The sequence below is a fragment of the Mesocricetus auratus genome, unplaced genomic scaffold (genome assembly GCF_017639785.1).
Source record: "Mesocricetus auratus isolate SY011 unplaced genomic scaffold, BCM_Maur_2.0 Super-Scaffold_15014, whole genome shotgun sequence".
NCBI lineage: Eukaryota > Metazoa > Chordata > Mammalia > Rodentia > Cricetidae > Mesocricetus > Mesocricetus auratus.
The window spans coordinates 41,462,307-41,483,174 of record NW_024429186.1 but is presented as its reverse complement, the minus strand read 5'-3'; the positions used below and the strand labels follow the sequence as shown (position 1 = coordinate 41,483,174).

Sequence of the window (20,868 nt, the reverse complement as noted above, 5' to 3'; positions counted from 1 at the left end):
TTGTCAAGAGATTAAGAAGATATATAACAAACTAGAAGAAATTATATTCAAGAGAAAGATCTGGTAAAGAACTATTACCTAAAAATATACAAGAAACTGTTAAAACTCAACAATAAAAAATAAACAACCTAGCTAGATGTAGCAATACACACTTGTAATCTCAGTACTTAAGAGTTGGAGATAAGAGGATCAGAAGTTCAAAACCACCCTCCTCTACACAGTGAGCTCAAGGCCAACATAAGCCACCTGATAACTCTGTCTCAAAAAACTTTTTAAAAAACTTATTAATAAATGAATAAATGATCTTTTTGATAGCTTACTGAAGAAAATATCCAGGTCACAAATAAGCATTTGAAAAGATGTTCAGTGTCATTATATTATTAGGTAACTGCAATTAGATGAAAATCCAAAATACTAACTTTAACAAATGTTGTCAAACATGTGGGACAACAGACTCCCATCTCATCAACTACTCATGGGAATGTAAAATAGCACCGTCATTTTGGCAAAAAGTTTGGTCGTTTCTCAAAAAACTAAGCGTACAACATATGATGCAGTAATCTTGCTCCTCTGTCTGCACTGACTGACTTGAATGTTCTGAAAGTTTATATCTACATATAAATCTGCATGCAAATATTTGCAGCAGATTTTCTCATTACTGAAAAACCTGGGAAGCATTCAATATGTCCTTCAGTAGGTGAATAAATTTGCATGCATCTAAACAATGATACATTACTGAGCACTAAGAATGAGCTATCTATTGACATTTGAAATCCCATTGAGGTATGCTGAATGCCTATTACTAAGAGAAAGTAGACAAACACAGAAAGCCTACCAACCATTGGTTCCAATTATGTGACACAATTATATGCCATAGTCTTCAATGACAACACTATGGAAACACCTAAAGGATTGATGATAGTGAGATTATAGGTAAGAATGAATGAAGAAGCCAAGCAAGGATGGCTTTTAGGACAGTGAAAATAATTGCCTATAGTACAACAGTGTATTTTTGTCCCCATATGCTATCAAAAACAGCAACACATACGAAACAAAGGGTGAACCCTCAAGTAAATGCAAGCTTTGAGTGCAATGTAGTATACCCATGCAAGGTGATCAACTAATATATGCACATGCTAGTGTGGAACTCTGACAATGGGTGAACCTGCATGTATAAAGGTGAAAGATGTATGGGAGATCTCTGTGCTTCCCCTCAATTTTGTATGACCCAACTGTTCTCTTTAAAAGTCTATTTTACAAATGTCCTTAAAAGCTTAGCTATGAAACTTCTTAAGACTGACTGCTGATATGGTGTCATCCACTTGGAAATAGCAAAAAGGATTAAGCAATGCTCAGTGATTTGTCCTCTCATGTTAAAACATATTCCTCAATGCATCAATGTCAAGAAAGGATATGGAATGGGAGGCACTTAGTTCCGGAGTGCTCCATCTCATGAAAAATTAATGTTACATATTTAATTCAGTATCTGCAACTTTCTGCCATGGGAGACACTGCAATAAGACCTTCATGACCACCATACATACATGTGTGTGCATGCTTGTGTGCATATAAACAAGTACACACATGTTCACATGCACACACTAGTTCCTTCACCCCATGGTTTTCAAGCTCTGGAACCAACAAAATGAATTCCTATTACTTACAACTTAAGAATCTGTGTGACACAAAGTTAGGCCATTTATTTAATACAGTTAAATCAATTTACCAATCTAAGAAATCCCCAACAAAGTTCCAATACCATTGTTCAAAGAAAAAAATCTTAAAATTCACGTTCAGGCACAAAAGACCCCCAAATCCAGAGCAATCGTTAAGAAAATGACAATGCTAGAAGTACCACCATTCTGATTACAAAGAAATTACAGCCATAGTTAAAAAAATCAGAATTGTCCTTACATAAAATTGGAGATCAACGGAACTCAGCAAAGGACCCAGACATTAACCTTTGTAGCTACAACAACATGATTTTTTTGAGATTATGGTATAATTACGTCTTCCCCTTCCCTTTCCTCCCACCAAACTATCTCATATATTCCTTACCACTCTTCTTCAAATTTATGGTCTTTTATTGAATAATTGTTTTTGCATGCCTATATGTAAGAATATATCTATATATACATTCCTAAATATAACCTATTGAGTCTTTATAGTCTTCCTTTTATATATGTTTTCAGGGATGATCATTTGACAACCAATTGGTGTACTCTTCCTTGAGGAAGGCCACCTCTCCTGTTCCCAGCTTTCCTCTGTTGCCTGTTGTTCTTTGTGCAGATTGAGGATTAGTGGGCTTTTCCCATCCAGTTTGGCATGTTCACTGATATCATCCTTGTTTGGCTCACGTTCAGAGGGTCATATTGGCGAGACATTATGTATGTGGGTTCCTTCTGATGTTACTAGGAGACACAATCTCACAGCAAACCCCCTGATCTTCTGGTTCTTTTTCATTTCAGAAGAGGGAACCATATGATTTTTGACAAATATACCAAAAAATATACAGTGGGGAGAAGAGCCTCTTTAACAACTGATGTTAGAAATACCGCATCTCCACACACAGAAGAATGAAGTTCGACAACTTCCTATGCCTCACTCAACCCCAGTTTTTAAGAAATTAGGCAAAAACACTGCAGTAAGGGAACCATATGATTTTTGACAAATATACCAAAAATATACAGTGGGGAGAAGAGCCTCTTTAACAACTGATGTTAGAAATACTGCATCTTCACACACAGAAGAATGAAGTTCGGCAACTTCCTATCCCTCACTCAACCCCAGTTTTTAAGAAATTAGGCAAAACACTGCAGTATTCATGTATAGGCAAGGGCTCTTCTTAATAAAGTTCCAGTCACTCCATAAATAAAACCAACAATTTACAAATGGAGTCTCAAAACTTAAAAGCTCCTACTGAGAAATTCAAATTTTTAATATCCTGAAGAGACCTTGTACTAAACAGAGTGATCTTGGCTAGCTGTATGTATAACAGTGGACTAATACTGAGAATATGAATATATATATATGTTTTATATATATACATATATATAGAGAGAGGTAAGGTGTATATATGTATACATGTGTCTATGTATATATGTGTATATATAAAACTAAATAAAAAAAACAAATTACACAATCAATAGATCAGCTAATGAAATAGACAGGCCTCAAAAGATGGAGTACAAACAACCAATAAAAATTTGAAAAAATATTCAGCCTCATTATCCATCAAAGAAATAACAAGTAAAACAACACTGGGATTTATGTCATCCTGCTAAGAATGGCAGTCATTAAAACAATAAATAACAAATATTGTGAATAAAGAAAACCCTTTCACAATTCTGGTGAAGTGTAACCTAGTCCAGCCACTGTGGAAATCAGTATGAAGTTTCCTCAAAAAACTAAAAATAGATCTCCTACATGACCAAGCTAAATACAAAGGACTCCAACTCAACATATCAAAGAGAAACTTGTACTTTAATGTTCATTTCATCATGACTTTTCACAGAAGATAAGTTATAGAATCAATTCAGATGCCCAGCAACAGAGGAATGAATAAAGAAAACGTGATATATGCACACATGAAATTTGTTTTAGCTACACAGAACAAAGTTATATCCTTTAAAAAAAAGGAGGCATTGGGAATAGCTACATGAAGTTAATTGAGCTAGTGCAAAGACAAGTATTGCGTCTTCTCTTATTTGTGGTTCCTAGATTTTATACACATACATAAAATTGTGTACATTCACAAGACATGAAAGTGGAAACAAACTGTCTGGGAAAATAAAGATGACCAATAAGGGAAGGAAAGAGACTCAGGGGAATTGTTCATCTCACTATATATACTTGTATAAAAAATAGTCTCATACAGCACTGCACCATATACAATAACTATCAGGAGCTAATGGTGGAAGAATTAATACAGAAGAAACTAAATGCAGTCCTTTCCTTAACTCATTCAAACATTACTTTCAATGATCTCTTTTAATTTAAAAGATAATAGCAAGTCAATTGTATAAATAATGATGTCTACCATTGCTATTCCCAGTAGAAGATCTGAAGTGGCAAAAGGGACAGAGAGATTCTAGTCTGACAAAACGCATTAGCAACTGCAAGCATGATTACCCTTTTCTGGATTCTAAATTCTTATTATGATAACCAGAGGTAAAATTACAATTTTAAATGTACGAGGTAACATGAAATCTGCATGTGGCAGTTTGACAACCATAGTTATGAACAAATAATAACTCAAACACTGTTTTCAAAAAGACTTCTAAAATTAAAAATCTTACCAACTTCCACTAAGCTGTTACCAGTTCATCCAAATTCCCTTCAGCATCAGTTCATGAGTGATCTTTTTTCCTATTTTTGCTTTGTTCTAACATTTTTCAGGCTTACCATATAATCATATCACCCCCTGGGATCACCCACCCCCCCACACACACACACTGCTGAGCAGCGTGCTGTCCGCAGACCCAATCTTTCTTTATGTACTTTACACCAGTTCCCCTGAGATTCCCCCAAATCAAGTACTCTAGACCCCTGACACCGGTTCAAATGTGTATTACAAATCAGCTAGATTCTATTTTAGGATTCATGAGAGAATATCTTTTATCCTCCATTTAGGATTTTTAGAAAACTCATGTTCATTATTTTCAGGCCAGAAACTTTCTGTAATAGGTTCTGTCTTTGCTGCCTCGTAGTTTTCTTTAAAAATCACGTATCCAGTTCACAAATTCCTAATAAATCTCATTTGCCTTCAGAGAGTGTATCAAGGGTCTTGAAAATAAAGTGTTACTAAGCTGCCTAACGTCATTCTGCACGTGTCCGGAAATAAAGGATTAAACTGGAATTTTCACTCTCTTATTCCCCACTCCCCACTTGCTGGCGTGGCTCCTCTTGCTTAAACTCCATTTCATCTTAGCCATTGTAGAATTCAATGAAACCTTAGCAACGCTGCCAACGTTCATGCCATCAGTGCACACCCACGCATGAAGAAATACCATGGGGACACATTATTCACCACCTCAGGACTTACACTGAAATTGTGCAGAAGGAACCCTACTAAGTGGAGTAACAATTACCACTCAGACGTGTAGGATTTTTCAAGTGAAACTCATCAGCGTCTTTTCACACTTATTCCTTGCAACTTTCCTTGTGACAAAGGAAAGCAAGGCTGAGAAGAAAGCATGTCCTAGGGTAGGCAGAAGAAACAAGATCATACAAAGACTAGCAATAAGATTAAAATAATTTTAGTGACATTTATGTGCATGCACGTGCACAGTGAAGAAATATGAAGGTGATAATTGGAAGTTTTGAGATGGACGCCAAGAATCCTTCCTGAAAGGGAAAGCTGGATGCTATACAATGGGTGGTTAACAGAGAGCCAAGTCTTCAAGAGCTGAATCAGGGGGATGCCAGAGATGCATTAAACATAGTGCACGGAAGAAAAAAGATGGATGTGTAAACTGTACTGACAACAACGTTAAAGAATAACATAATTAGAGGAGAAAACTAAGAACAATGTGGAACCAAACATAGTATATTAATTTTAGAGAAAATGAACAGGGCTAGAAAGATGGCTCAGCAGTTAAGAGCACTTGTTGCTCTGGCAGAGTACCCAGGTTCAATTCCCAGCAACCATCTGGTGGCTTACAACCCTCTGCAACTCCAGTCCCATAGCATCTGATGTCATTTTCTGACTTCCACAGGTACCAGGCAAAAACACAATAGTGTACATGTGTACATACAGGCAAAACACTCATGCACATAAAAAAATAAAATGAGTAAGTCTTAAAAAGATTAAAGAAGATAAACAGAAGTCCTTGTGTTATTTTGGAGGGGGGTAAAGAGTCTCACAAGCTTTGGGTATTTAAGTCAAATGTTCATGTAGAAATGCAAGAGTCATGGATTATCGGGGATATATTCAAGCCATTAGACAGGGTCCGATGAATTGAGGGAAATCTCACTCCACCTAGAAGAGAGTAAAGTGCAAAGGAGGCAGCATGACAAAGGGGGGGAAAGCGTGCAAAATGGAAAATACAATGTTCTAAATAAGTCAGAACGCATTTAATCACAGTAAATGTGAATAAATTAGGCTGCACGGTGCAAAGACTCTTAGAATCTATCTAGTCTTTATAAAATATACATTGAATGTAACAATCTACAATTACAGAACATTAAATATAGTAGCATACATGGCAAGTGCACAGGAATGATGCAAAAGCAAATTTAGCTACATTAGTGTCAAGCAAAACAGCATTATTATGGTCAACAAGAGTTAGAAAATACTGATAAAGAAAGCTCCCAGAATGCAGCAGTGAGATGATGGTTTGGGGAAGCAGCTTAGAACAAACAAGAAAATTACAGGGCTTGTTCAGCATATTTAAACAAAAAGTGTTTCAGCAGGGAGAAAATTAAGAAAACCAGGATGAAGGTTTCTCATAAAAAATGAAATTATAAAACATGCTTTCTGAGATTGGGAAGGCCACTCTGACAATTTCTTATGAAAATGTATGAAAGGGCCTAAGCAAATGCATGCCATCAGGCAGTTTCCTTGGAAGACACAGGAGATACATGAAATCTCTACAGAGAGAAACAAGGTCACTTATAAAGGATTAGAAACTGCAGTGGTTTCAAGTTTCTTAAATGGAATCTCTGAAAGGTAGAATGCAGCAGAGTTACCTCAAGCCAAGAATACTGCAGCTAGCCAAACTCTTGATGGCGCAAGAAATTCAAGAGACATTTGTTTAAACCCATGATGGTGAGTGAATACCTCTTGCACTGGTACAGTAATGGGACATTTAAACAAGGAGTATGAATGGATAACTTGATGCTTGAACTTCTGATAAGTATAAGTATATTGAAATGAGCCACTGTTGGGAAAACCAGAAAGAGCAGAGAAGGAAAGATAACCACAGGGTGCTGCTGGACACTTCAGCTACAAAGAGTTCATTGCTTACAAACACTCAGAATTTATTGAACCAAATGGATGACCTATCTGTATGAGAATAAGTTGATCTCAATGGAGCATGTATGAAAGGAGTCTGAAAGATCAGATTTCAGGATGAGAAGCCAAAGATGAAGCCTAAAGCTGAAACTACAGAGGGAAGATACATAACTATGTTCCTCAATGGTTTGGAAACAACGTATAATGAATAAATGAATCTCCTAAACAAATTAAGTCATTTCCTCTAGAGTTTGTTCTTTCTTCAATAAGGCACTGCTGACTGTTCTTCACAGAGGCTATCACTACTGATACTCCCTTGAGCGATGTGGGACATTAACTCATTCCCACACTGCTTTGTCTTTCAGGTCCTGGAAGGAGCAGGTGCCAAACCAAAGTAGTCTGTGCAAGAATGTGACTAAGATAAATGTCTGGGGGAGAGAAAACATAAAGGATAGAAGTAGGGGGAAAACCTCAAAACACAACACAGATCTGGCACCAGTAAATGAGTCAACAGAAGATTTGGCAAAGGAGAGTTCGGAATGAAGTGCAGAAAGAGGGAGCATGTAATAACAACTGATGGAAGAAACAGGCAGTGAGCCTAAAGAACAAAACGGTTACATGGGAGGGTTTGGAGGGAGGAAAGGGAAAGGAGAAATGTAGGGCGAGATTTTAGACGACTTTGGGCATGGCTAGAGGTGCCTACAGATAAGTAATAAAAGTAATAGAAGACTGTGCAGGAGAGATGCACGCTCTCTTTCGGGCTTCTGGTCCAGGATGGGAAAGCTGCTGACTCACCTGAGTTGCCAGTTTCTCTTGTAAATACCTTACACAATAAATCGTTACCTACACCCTCATCAAGCGTGCAGTTTATTTTACAGCGACAGAGAAATCGTGGTTAAAATATAATCTCAAAAGTAAACAATCAACAACAATAAAGCAAACATCATCCCACAATCCTTTTTAATGATGGGCCTCCCTCCATACTTAGTCATAGGCTGGGAGCAGCTTAGGGAGAATGAGGCTTCAGGGTGACACTGCAAAAGACTCAAAAGCCAGCCACTCTCAGGCAACTGTGTTTAGTGTGGTGTTGTCTTCTTCTAACTACTGGATGCACACAGATTGAAGGGGAAGCAGCTTGAGCACCCACTCTTGTTGCTCTCTGCAGTGTACGTACTCCCACTGTGGCCAGCTTCCAGAGACTCGGACTTCTGAGTTTGAAGTAAGTAACTGACTTTCCAAGCCAGAGATTGGCCCAGGACCCTGCTGTTCACACTCTGTGCAGTGAAGGAAGGTATGAGCAGCAGACCTCCTCGGCCACCATACCCACCAACCTACTGTTTGTAATACAGCTCTGATCTTTCAAGGTTATAACTGAAAATGGAATCTCAAAGAAGGCTACACTGCACTGTATTTAGGGTGAATGAGGTCAAGTGTCCTTTAAATTAGTTCTATGTTGGTATATTATGACACAATTAAACTTGTAATCATAGATACATTTCACTATTGTGGAATGGCTTTACTTGGACTCTTTTCTATGGATTGAGTCACACTTTCGTCTTCTTTACCAACTGGCAAAAACATACACACTTAAGATGTACAAGTTGCTCTGACTTATGTAGACATCATGGAATAACTAAATGCAGCTAATTAATATATGTTTTGACTTTAATCCATCATCGATTTTATGGTAAGAACACTTCTCCTGCTGTGGTTTCAATGTTGACCTCCCCCAGAGGCCCATATTTAGGGGTTTCTTCCCCCGGGTGGTACTGCAGGCATTTAGGAGATAGGGACTAAGGGAAAGCTCTTAAGTAACTGGTAGTGTGCCTTAAATTGGATTGTAGGGCCTGCCTACACCATATATATATATGCATATATATATTCTGGTATAAGGCATGGACGCATGCACCCCTACACACTCCCACCAATTCTTGTCAGAGTCACAAAGAAATGGGGCTGCTGAATCTTGCTCTTGTACTTCCAAAACTATGAACAAAATAAACCCATGCCTTTATAACCAATCTGTCCATGTATCTTGTTAGGGTAATGCAAATTTGATTAGTAGTCCTCCATTCTCTTGTATTGACTCAGTCTGCCAGCAGTTTTTAGGAATATAGTATATTTTTAACTGTATCATTGTATGTGTCTTGAGTGCAACCATTCTGACTGACTGAAATTTTGTAGTCTTAGTTCAGCATCTTCCCAAACACCCCAGAGCGATATCCCATCATTTTACTCTCTACTTCTGCATGATCAACTTCATTCAAATTCACATATGACTGATTGTTTTATTAGAATACTTATGCCTATGTTCTAAATAGCTTAAGTCATAATATGCTCATGTAATACTCCATGTGGAAAATGGAATAATGCTTATTGTCTTTCCTCCTATGATTGACATTTTCAGTGTTAACACCTCTTAATTCAGTTCGGAAAACAATTTTGAAAGAAATAAATGCACTTTTAACAGCTTGATGCATGCAGAATCTAAAATTAGAAAATTGATATCACTCATCAGTGTTTCCATAAAATAATAGTACGTGTACAGTATCAAAATAAAAAGTCAACATTTAATTTGGGGAAAATAGGTTTAAATATCAATGTAGCTGATTGAAACAGAAAATTTATGGAAAAGTCAATAAAGAAAAGATTTAGTCTACTCCCACAATACATGAAACAACAACCGCAGTGCAGACTGTACAGAGGCAGACTTTACAATGAGTCATCTAACAAGGACACTGTAGGATCTTTAGGGAAAGCAATATGGTAACTTTATAATTTTTTAAAAACGTGATAAATATTTTATGCTGCCTGACTTATGTTTTATTACTGATTGCATCCCACCAGCTTGCTGTAGTAATTTGTAAGTCATCCACCCTTACATCAGAGAGAAGAAACTATGAATGGAGCGACCCTTTAAGATATGACATGGTTTAATTATTCCTATTCTCACAAACACTATAGAACATAACCTTGAGAGAGGTCAAACATCAGAACTCATCAAACACACTTTCTACCTACAACTGCATTCATAAGGAATTTAAAACAAAAAGCAGAAATCAAAATGACAGCAATTCAAAAACTGCTTCTTCATAAAAACATATTGGTTTTTATGTTAACTCTTAAGACTCCAACCATGGTGTGCCTTGAGTGAAGAAGTCACTCAACTTTGGAAACATGAAGTTTCCAAAGATGTGGTCTTTCAAAGAAAATATATCTTTGTTCCCTAAACCCATCATCTGGTTTGTGAACTATATTTGACTCCAAATGCCACTGCCATTTTTGTCTTCCTCATCCTGCTGACCCTCCTCCTCTTTCTCCTCCTGCTCCTCCTCCTGTTTTCCTCCAATCACAACTTTCAACCATAGCCATTTTTCTAGTAATTCACCTTTTCAGCCAGAAAACATGAGGAAACCACAGACACAGTTAATTTAAACCACAGTTAATTTAAGAAAGTCAGCTAAACTCTATGGCACATGCTTAATAATATCAGGGTGGTGGGGAAAATGGGAACCCTGAAGATATTTTATCATCTGTGAAAACTCTTTTACCCCACTGTTTTCAAAACATTTGATCTCCAACACTTCAAAAACAAAACGGAAAAGCTTACCTCATCCACATTCTCAAAGGCATTGATGATGTCATAAGGTAAACAGGACAGCAGATCAATCACAAACCATGTTTTCAGATAGTTCATCCTTATGAGCTTTGGGTCAGAAATGACCTCTCCACCCGGCCCCACAAAAGTCGTGTGAAAATTTAAAACAATGTCAACCAGAAAAATAACGTCCACCACACTGTCCAGCACCAGCCAGGCTATATTGTTCTGCTTTGTTTTGAAGGAAACATTGTAAGGAACCATGATGGCGGTGTAGAAGGTAAGAATTAAAATCACCCAATCCCAAGTAGTTTTAAAAGCACAGTAGTGTAAAATGATGTGTGGTGGCGTCTTTGGCGCTTCTTGCTTGTACTGAGGAAGGATGTCTGACCCCAGCTGAAGAACCTGTAAGGAAGAAAAAGGGTGTATAAATGATGGGGACATTTCTGAAGTCAGATAAGACTGCACACTTGAAGGGATGAATCAAAGCACAGCTTGAGTCTTACAATTCTCAGTTTTAAGTCAATCATACTCTATTGTTTCCTGTCCCTTAAAATAACCCTATTCTAGCCCAACTCCTCCACAAGTTGATCTGATTACTTGTCCATCTGCTTGGCTCTCCAGTGGCCAACCTTGACCCACAGCACAGTGTCTCAGGTGCTCCTGCCCATGTATTGGGCAAGCATGACAAGAACCACTTGTCTTTCACTGACTGTCCCACAGTAATTTGGGTGACTGGCTACCATCTGTTACACACATATTTGGCACCTTTGAAAACATACTTTTGCTTTTGATGGCCTCCCTGAACCCCAGAGCCTCACTGTTGGCAGTCTTGCTGTTCTGTACTCGCTCAGCAGGTACCCTTATAGCCAACAGGTCAGTATTGGGATGGTACAGGTTGCTTTTCCTTTTTCTAAGACCAGAACTTTAAGAGAACATGTGTTTCTTGTTGGGTGCAAGCTTCCTTCAGCAACCAATATAAGACACTAAATGATCAGTGCAAGTTTATATGAACCATAACTTACTCTGTTAGGGCTAAAGTAAGAGAAGGAGAAAAGCAGATGACCCAGCACGAGCCAAAGGTGACAACCACAACACAGGACTTAGACTGCTTGTTGGAATCTGAGAAATGAGAAACTAGTTAAAGGATCCCGTATAAAACTCGGTCTTGACCCCTTTTGGGACTGGGGAAACCCACAGAAACACCTGACCTGAACAAGGGAGAGCTCTTGGACCCCAAACTGATGGCTGAGAGGCCAACATGGGAATGATCCAGACCCCCTAAATTTGGGTGTCAGTGAGGCGGCCTCGGCAATCTATGGGGCCTTGGGTACTAGATTCGTATTTATCCCTGGCACACAAATGGAATTTGGGAATCCATACCACATCAAGAGATGCTCTCTCAGTCTGGACACATGGGGGAGGGCCTAGGCCCTGCCCTGGATGAAATGACAGACTCTGGAGATCCTCCATGAAGGGCTTAACCTCCCTGGGGAGAGGAGTGGGAATTCGGTGGGAGATTGGGGAGGTTGATGGGGGGCGGGGGAGAGGAGAAGGAGCAAGCTTGTATCTAATTTAATTTTTAAAAGATTAAAAACAACTTCTGCCTCATACTTTGATTTCACTAGAGTAAGAGAAGTGTCAAGAAGTGTGGCAATGGGGCTTTCTTAAGTAACATTTCCAGTAGACTTTCAGAACGCATGCAATCAGTTATTCAGTACTTCTAGAAAAAAATCAGAACCATGCAGGGAAGAGTCTAAGTGATAAATGCATCAAATATTTGAATACATGAATAAACAAAGTTAAATATTAGCATATAGCTCTATGACTTATCTTCCATAGCACTTGCGTGCGCTCACATACACACACACACACACACACACACGCATGCACACACACACGCATACACATACACACACATGCACACACTCCTTAGAAGCTTGGGATAGTATCCTAAAATTTCTCAGACATTGAGCTTACATAACTATAACTAAAACTAAGTATATAATACTTTGCTATTTTCAATATCAAAAATGCTGCTAGTATTTTCTTCAGTATTTTCTTCAGTTGTAGATTACACTTACAACTTTTTACTTAAGGCTATTAGAACTATTTTAAGGATATTTCCCGTATTTACCTACATTCTCAGTGCCCCAGATATATTTTACCCCTATGGTCTTAAATTACTTGGTAGCAATTTATCCTAGCAGGAATGTAAGCCCCATGTTGGGGAGGAGTGTTAGACGTAAATAACTACACATAATTATGGCTTTTCTCTTACCTTCCAACCACCATCAGCTCTAACTACACTGGGAAAGCGGGTGGGTTAGGAAATGCTTCTCTTTGCCAACTCTATCTATGACTTCTAAAGGTTGAGCTCAAGGAACAATTCCATGTGTTTAAAATCTGGTTTCCATTAGAATCTTCTGAGGAGGGTTTCTAAAGTGTGGCATCTTCATACCTAGACCCCCTACCCCTCAAAGATGATGATATTGGCTTTGTGTGGGTTTTCTGAAAAGTATTTTTACCTTTACCTGGTGATGACAGTGTATAACTCACAATCCCATTTTTTCTTCTTTTCTCATCTACTACCTAACTAGTTGGATAGGATTAGCAAATGAGAAATGCTCCAGGAATTCTGGAGGAGGAGAGGCAAGCAGAGGAGGAGGAGGGGAAAAGAAATAGAGAGAGGAGGGACAGAAGACAAGTCAGGGGAAAGGCAAGACCACAGAAAATGATGCTGAAAGATTTGAAAGAAAATGCCCCCCAGTGGAGTAGCCTTGTTGGAGTAGGTGTGGTCTTGTTGGAGGAGATGTGTCACTGTGGGTGTGGACTTTGAGACCTCTTTTCTCAAGCTTCAGACAGTTGACTCCCTGCTGCCTTCTGGTCAAGATGTAGCCAGCAACTCATCTGCCTGCTCACTGTCATGCTTCCATAATGGTGATAATGGACTGAACCTCTGAAACTGCAAGCATCAGCTAAGTGTTTTCTATGTAAAAGGTGCCATGGTCATGGTATCCCTTCACAACAACGAAAGCCCTAGTTAAGACAGATGCACAATTGTTGGGATTTCCATCTTTGTCATAGGCAGCCAGGTCTTCTACCTGAGCTCTGCATTGCACTCGTCTATGAGGTAGAGAGAGACAGCTTTGTTTCCCAGTGTTGTTTCACTTAGAGTTGCGTGAGAATAAAATTGCATTTTATGAATTTGCTTTTGAACCAATAGCCACACTTTTTCGATCTGAAGATCTAAGAGCTACTGGCTCTAACCCAGTCTGGCCCACTGATGGGTAAGGGCAAGTATTTATCTCCAGCCCACATAAACTGAATGCAATGTAGTTTGTCAGTGCATGTAAACAGTTCATTAGCTGCTTTTGGGTTGTGGGTACAATCTTTGAAACTAGGATCCATTCCAAAGTGAGAAGATCAGGTGGAACAGACATCAAATTTGTGTGTCTTTGAAAAAGTAAAAGAAATGGTCTTGAGCAAATTATCTTAGTATTGGAGTACAGTATAATGGACAAGACGACATTCTTGTGCCTGTTCCGTGTTTCTTTGGGATCTGTTTTGGGAAATCCAGGGAACACTCCATATGACCACGAAGAAACTTCAGTTGAAGAGCTGGCCACTTCGGCTTTCTCTAAAACAGCAAGCCTCAGACCTGGCTGGAAGCAGTTTTATGTTGGACTCTGTTTTATGAATCCCAATTTACTGACTGATTAATAGCAATAATGTCAAAAACAAAAGAGGAAAAGGTAAAGTAAATGAGAAGATGCAAGAGTGAAAATTCCTCTGAAATAAAGGTGCAGGAATGGGATGAACGGTAAAAGCTCACGTTTTAAAAAAATTGCTGTGTGGTTCTGGGTCTAGAGGGAGACAACCCTCCTCCAGGCCCCTTCCCTCTAGCAGGGGAAAGAAAATCTGAGAATAAAGTGGAGATGGGCCAGAAAGGGGCAGACTTAGGAAACCATAGCCTACAGACATAAGCTGGGCCCTTGGGATGGCCTTGGCAAAGAATTGGACACTTGAAGCAGAAGAGAAGGAGAGTGCAAAGCAAGCAGGAATTCTTAAGGAGAACTCTCAGGAATGGCAGGTCCACCTGGTGGCTCTAACTCCCGAACCAGCTGCAGTTCACCTCTGCCCGCAATGTAAAGACATCACTTAATAACACATCTATGTCCTGTTTTAGTTTAAGCATGGGTATTCCACAGAGTGTTCTGCTTCCCCCATGATATTAACAGCTTAAAAAAAAACTGTTGCAGGTCTTTCTGTTATTTATGAGCTAAGGAAAAACCCAGAACTTTAAATTTGAAGAATAGACTTTATTTCCCAACCCTCTCTAAACCAAAATCAGTATTTGTAACTAATTAAGAAGTGCCCCAGCTGGGCGTTGGTGGCGCACACCTTTAATCCCAGCACTCGGGAGACAGAAGCAGGAGGATCTCTGTGAGTTCGAGGCCAGCCTGGTCTACAGAGCGAGTTCCAGGACAGCCTCCAAAACAATACAGAGAAACCCTGTCTCAAAAAAAAAACAAAAAAGTACCCAACTTACTTTTTTCTGGCAGTGTAAATCAATGAACATCTGGGTTTAATGGTGTCATTCTCTTTCTCACTAAGTTAACTCAGAATATTTTATAAATTCCCACTATAGGCTCAGCATAACTATGGTACCTCAGTCTCTCTCTCTCTCTCTCTCTCTCTCTCTCTCTCTCTCTCTCTCTCTCTCTCTCTGTGTGTGTGTGTCTGTCTGTCTGTCTCTGTCTCTGTGTGTGTGTGCACACATGCGTGTGTGTGTGTGTGTGTGTGTGTGTGTGTGTGTGTGTGTAAGCTTTTTGGCACAAATGTGGAGGTCAAAGGAAAATTTCAGAAGTCAGTTCTCTGCTTCCACCATGTGGGCTCCAGAAACAGAGCTCAGGATGTCTGACTCAGCAACAGCCACCTTTACCTCCTGTGCCATCTCCCTGGTGCTGACTCTTCTACTTTTCCTGAAGTCACTCCACTAAGTACCACCTCACACATGTACATAACCCTAGAGCCCCAAGTCTGGGTAAATGCTACCAAATCTTAAATCCTTTATTCATTTCCTGTGTTGTGTCTTTCACTCTTTAGTGACAGCCCATTTCTTATTCATCTATACATACATCACAGAAATCCAGATACAATGGAAACCCTCAACTAATGTTACACACACACACACACACACAAATGAATGAATTCTCTGTCCCATTCATTCAATTGAACCACACAGTCTCTAAACATCACCCAATATAACATGAACTACATTTCCATGCAAAAATTAGAGAGAATAAAAAGGAATATTTCTAATTTCTACAGTTCTACAAAGAAAACATAAATTACCACTGAATAATTTGGGGGGAAACGTATCGATGCAACTACATTGAAAAGCAGTCATTCTCATACTTACTTCAGCTAATCGTGAATGTTTGTGAACTGTCTCTGTTTTGTTCATTGGTGTAAGCTGCTGTAAAACACTTCGGCTATTTGTCAAAGCCCGTGTCAATCGAGCAAATTTTGTCCAACCTTAAAAAAAATGAACAGAGGGTTTTGGTTATTCATATACCATGAATTGAAAGTCCAGCAGTCTCAGATAGTTTGAGGATAACAGCAACCACACAATATCTAGAAAAACTGAAAAGTATAAGTCTCGTTTCTATGTAAATACCATCATATATTTGAAGTGTACATAACCCCTGCAGTTATGGTAGATAATAGGTTAAAAAATTATCTGCCCCTGCTTGAGTTGCATGGGTTTGTTAAAGGGAATCAGTTGCCTAGCCAGCAACTCCTTTCTCAGCATCCCATACATCTGTGTGTTCTAAGTCCCTAGTTCTCACTAATGAAATGTAAGCAGAAACAATGGTGCCGTATCTCTATGCACATTTTGGGAGCAAGTTGGTATCATACTTCCTACTCCTATCAGTTGGATGCAAATGGCAAGCCCTTAGATGAAGGCAATCCACTGAATCACTGTGTAGAAAAATGCCAGACTGAGCCACTTTCTTTGGATTATTGCATGAATAAGAAATGTGTTTCTGCTGTGTCAAATCAAAATTTTTCTTATTAATAGAAAAATTACCCAACATTACTACATTATTACTGGTTGTTAGAGCAGCTACCACCACCCTAATGAAAACAATTCTACTGTGTGCTGTATACAGAGGTACACGCCTAGGAGAAAGAGCCCAATTCCAACCAATTCACACATTGCACCTTCCTTGTAGCATAGCAAATGTTATTTCTCTCATTAACAACTGCAATGATATCTAGAAGTTATGCTTGGAATATATAAAAACATAATCGTGTTTTTTCAAAGAAGAGTTGCTTTGGGGAGAAAGGAATGTGAATTTAATGGGAAAAAATTTCTCCCAGCACCTCAAGTTGCCATTATTAAAATCATCAATTTCAAAGAACTACCAGTGAGCAAATAGTGCAGCACCAACCATATCATGGCCCTGTCCCAACTCTAAGTTCTCTACCTAGCTCAAAAGCTCTGCTCTATTAGAGATTTCTCTAAACATACTTGATCATGTCTATGGCATTACCCTTTGACAGGATAGTCTCTGAACAACTCCTTAAACGGGAAACCTCCAACTGGTCAGAAGGAATGGCCCCAGCAACATGACAACATTTCAGATGATTCTAGAAACACTGAATGAGCAAGCCCTGGGTCTAAAAGAGACTAATGCCTGTCAAATCACAAAGTACAGATGATGTTAGACTTTACTACTGGCCTTCAGACTAATCATTCAGGCTTAGAACTACTCCCACCAGTTCAGCTCTCTCTATGTGTTCAGTGATTCTGTGAAAATTAGTTGGCATTCATTGATGGAAAGTCCCTTTCTTCTCCTTTACTAACAGGCTTTACCCCAGTCTGGAATTTAAAATCAGGTCGGGGATATTACCTGCAACCCAAGATTCTGTATGGTGCTCCAGTCTCACAATGAGGCAACAAAGACATAATCAGTTCTCCAGAAATTGAGCATCAGCACACAAAATCAACTTGAATTCGCTGCCAGCAACCTTGGCTTTTCTTCTGTGTGCTTGACCTGTACTTCTCTGCACCATTGGCCCCCCTCTTCTACTCCCAAAAGGTCTAAAACTCATCTCATTTTACGTTCTCCCCATGTTACAAACCCTAAATTCTTCGTATATCCCTGTTCTTGATAAATTAACTGGTGCCCTTTCTACCATGCAAACCAGTAATTTTATACCCACTGTCCTTTCACTGTCACACACATGCATGCACACACACATACACTCATGCACACACTCACAAACACACACAAGCATGCATATACACACACATACACAAGCCTTCTAATTTATAATTTATGAATCTTTGAAACTGAATTCCTTCCATTCTTGTCCAACAATGTAGCATTTGTCACTTTTGTCACTGCAGTCAGGAAAATGCTCTGAGATTATATCCACATGCTGGTGTGATTCGTTTTGAAACACAAATAAGATCACACATTCCCAATTCAATTTTTCACATCAACCTCGAGACTTCCAGGATAACACTGTGTCCTTGGAAGAGAAGTCATTTAGCCATTACCCACAAGGATTTACACTACATCTGCCTTGAGCCATCTTACTGTTCTCCAACTTTACAAATTCAAAATATAATTAAATCTTCTAGAGTTCTTTTTTTTGGTATGGTAATACCCTGTTCTTTTCTATAGTACACTCATTCTGCTTGTCTACAATTCTCTCCCCCTCCCTATCTGTTTGGCTAATGACAGTTCAGACTCAAGTGAAGGATTACTGCTTTCTGGAAATCTCTTTGATCCACCTATAGGGGGTTTGCCCTCCTCCATACACATAGCACACACAACATGTGACAGAAACAATATCGGTGTTATCATGGTTTACTTTGGGTTATTAAAGTTCATCTCTTCATGGTAGCATTAAAGGCTGCAAGTAAATTAACAAAAGTAAACTGGCTAATCAAATTTTACCTGAGACTAAAGCCCATCTATGTCCTATTACAGTGGGCTTTACTGGGTAGGATGTAAATGATAAGGAGCTCTCAGGTGACTGTGACATTTCAGTCACCCCTCATCAACATGCTAAAATATATCCGGTAATGCCTCTTCTTACATCAACTGAATATTGTAGCTGTATCAGCTATTTCTAGAAACTTCTAAGCTCATCTGTTTTTCTTACTGAAGGCTCACATTTCTAAGAAAGGCAATACTAGATTTCTGTATATCTGAGTAGGGTTAAAAGAGAAAAATCATTTTCACTCCTTGTACACAGTAATATTTGTCTACAAAAAAATTGGGAACAAAATATGGGAGAAATATGTCCAATGGAACAAGGGAGAGTGCAGACAGACCTTCCAAAGGCTGGAATTCACTTATCTATCTCACCACACAGCGAACAAGAAGTAGGTAAAAGAAACAAAACCATGAAAGCTATTGTCACATAGCAATAATGCTGCATTCCATAACTAGGGAGCAGTGCTTCCTAATTCAAATACTCAGAAAACACTTGTTTAAATATGTCTGCGCACAACTATTTATAATTTAATCAGCACAACTTGTATAGGACACTAGTTACATTTTTGTTCGATAAAGGAAGCAATGAGCACAAAAGCTACACAGAGATTAGCCTGTCAACTGCCTTATATACAATTAAAATTAAGATGTGACTAAGGAGCTGGGATCAGCTTTCAGTAGGTGTCAATACTACTAATGGCATTAAGGAAGAACTCTGGAGTGGAGAATATAAGTGTCCCTATCTCCAGAAAGAACCAGAGGAACAACTAGCTGAGAAAGAAAGGCAGGGCTAGGTGATAGGCCAGCTCTAGCCCAGGAAAGCTCAGAGACCGACAAGCAAAGATTCGCAAAGGATCCTTTCTTCCTAAAGAAACCTAAGTCAAGGGCAATTTTCAGGGAGTCATCATTTAGGATTTTGCTATCAACATGCCCTGGAAGGTGGAGAAGCAAAGTTTAGTCAAGATGTGTTCTATTTTATATGCAAATCAATAGAAGCACAAGAGCCACTGCTCTCAGAACTCACTGGCCAGGGGGACCCACTTGCTGTCCTGGCTCTCATACTCTAATGTCAGCACTTTTCTGAAGACTTCTGTATCTCCTCCTTTCTACCACCATCTGCCCACATACCGGAAACAAACCCCTCAATGAACACAATAGCCTGAAATTTCCCTCTCATCTTCCTGTCAACCCACAATGGTGTTTCACTCTTGCCTGCTGCCCATGTTACCTCACTCTTTCCTGCTCCCCAGTGTCACTAAGAATGAGTGACTTGTTTCTTGTTGACAATGCATATGCTACACTGACTCATGCTCTAGAAGTTTCCAGATTTTTCACTGCTGTAAAGCATGCCACATTGAATTTTCTTATCCCTATCCTTTTGTGCTCTGGAATTGCCGCCATTGCTAATTAGTTGAGTTTATTTGTTCCTTCCCAACAGCCACACAAACACACACTCACACAATATGAAAAAACTTTGAAAAAGTCACATAGTCACATTGTCTAGGTCAGAGAGAAAAAAAAGACTCATCAGCAGTTCTCACGTCTCCACGCGACTGCATTCCCCCAGCTCGCCTCAACAGAAACCTAACTGGTGCGACTGATTGCTCAGCAGTTCGTTGATGTTACTTAGACGTGATCGATATGGGGTAATATGAACAGACAGTTGCGTATGACGAGCAGAATGCTTGCACTGTAAGTTGTTCATGGCATTATGAGAACATTTGTTCTCCTAAAAGCTTGGGCTGCCAACTCCTTCTTAATAAAACATTAGTTTAGCTCTATTGGGTTGCAATTAACCTCTTTGTCATGGACTGCCTAATCTTAAAAATGAAAGGAAGTCACAGAGGCAGTTAAATCAATCTATTGGACTGCAACACAAGATTCCAATCTATAAGGAAAACGCTTAGGTAAACAATTTTGCTCTCAGCCAACAAGACTGCTGGCATAATTACTCCTATTTCTTCCGTCAAATCCTCTCAAAAGAAAATCATTGGCTTTTGCAAGTAGGTTACTTTTTAATGTTATTTTTATTCTGGAAGAACATTTTTTGTCTCATTATTGGCAAAAAGGTGTCATGACTACTTGGCATAGGGTGTTTCACACTGTAATTATCTTAGCAGTTTGGAAGTCTGTTTGAAAATCATGTACAGTATCAATGGGCAGAGATCTAGATAATGATTTTTAGAATACATAATATAATCAACAGTATAGACCTCTGGGCTGCAATTCGCATGTTATGATAAAGTAACAGATACCATTGATTGATTATTTAAACAACACTTTCGACATTGCAA

The 20,868-nt window shown here is 39.0% G+C and overlaps 1 protein-coding gene and 1 long non-coding RNA gene across 3 annotated transcripts in view; one reads left to right on the top strand and one right to left on the bottom strand.

The window, feature by feature from the left end:
* Kcnh5 (potassium voltage-gated channel subfamily H member 5) overlaps positions 1-20,868 on the bottom strand; it is a 316,006-nt gene that overhangs the window by 245,339 nt on the left and 49,799 nt on the right. For both annotated transcript variants that reach the window (XM_005072763.4, XM_040742923.1), the window contains 2 exons: positions 15,979-16,094; positions 10,566-10,958 (listed from right to left, as the gene is read on the bottom strand). In XM_005072763.4, the coding sequence (XP_005072820.1) occupies positions 10,566-10,958; positions 15,979-16,094 (509 nt within the window). The remainder of the gene's footprint in view (positions 1-10,565; positions 10,959-15,978; positions 16,095-20,868) is intronic.
* The window catches only part of LOC121139334, a 30,439-nt gene continuing 20,327 nt past the window's right edge, over positions 10,757-20,868 (top strand). Inside the window, exon 1 of the long non-coding RNA XR_005876269.1 lies at positions 10,757-10,833. This is a non-coding gene — a long non-coding RNA (uncharacterized LOC121139334). The remainder of the gene's footprint in view (positions 10,834-20,868) is intronic.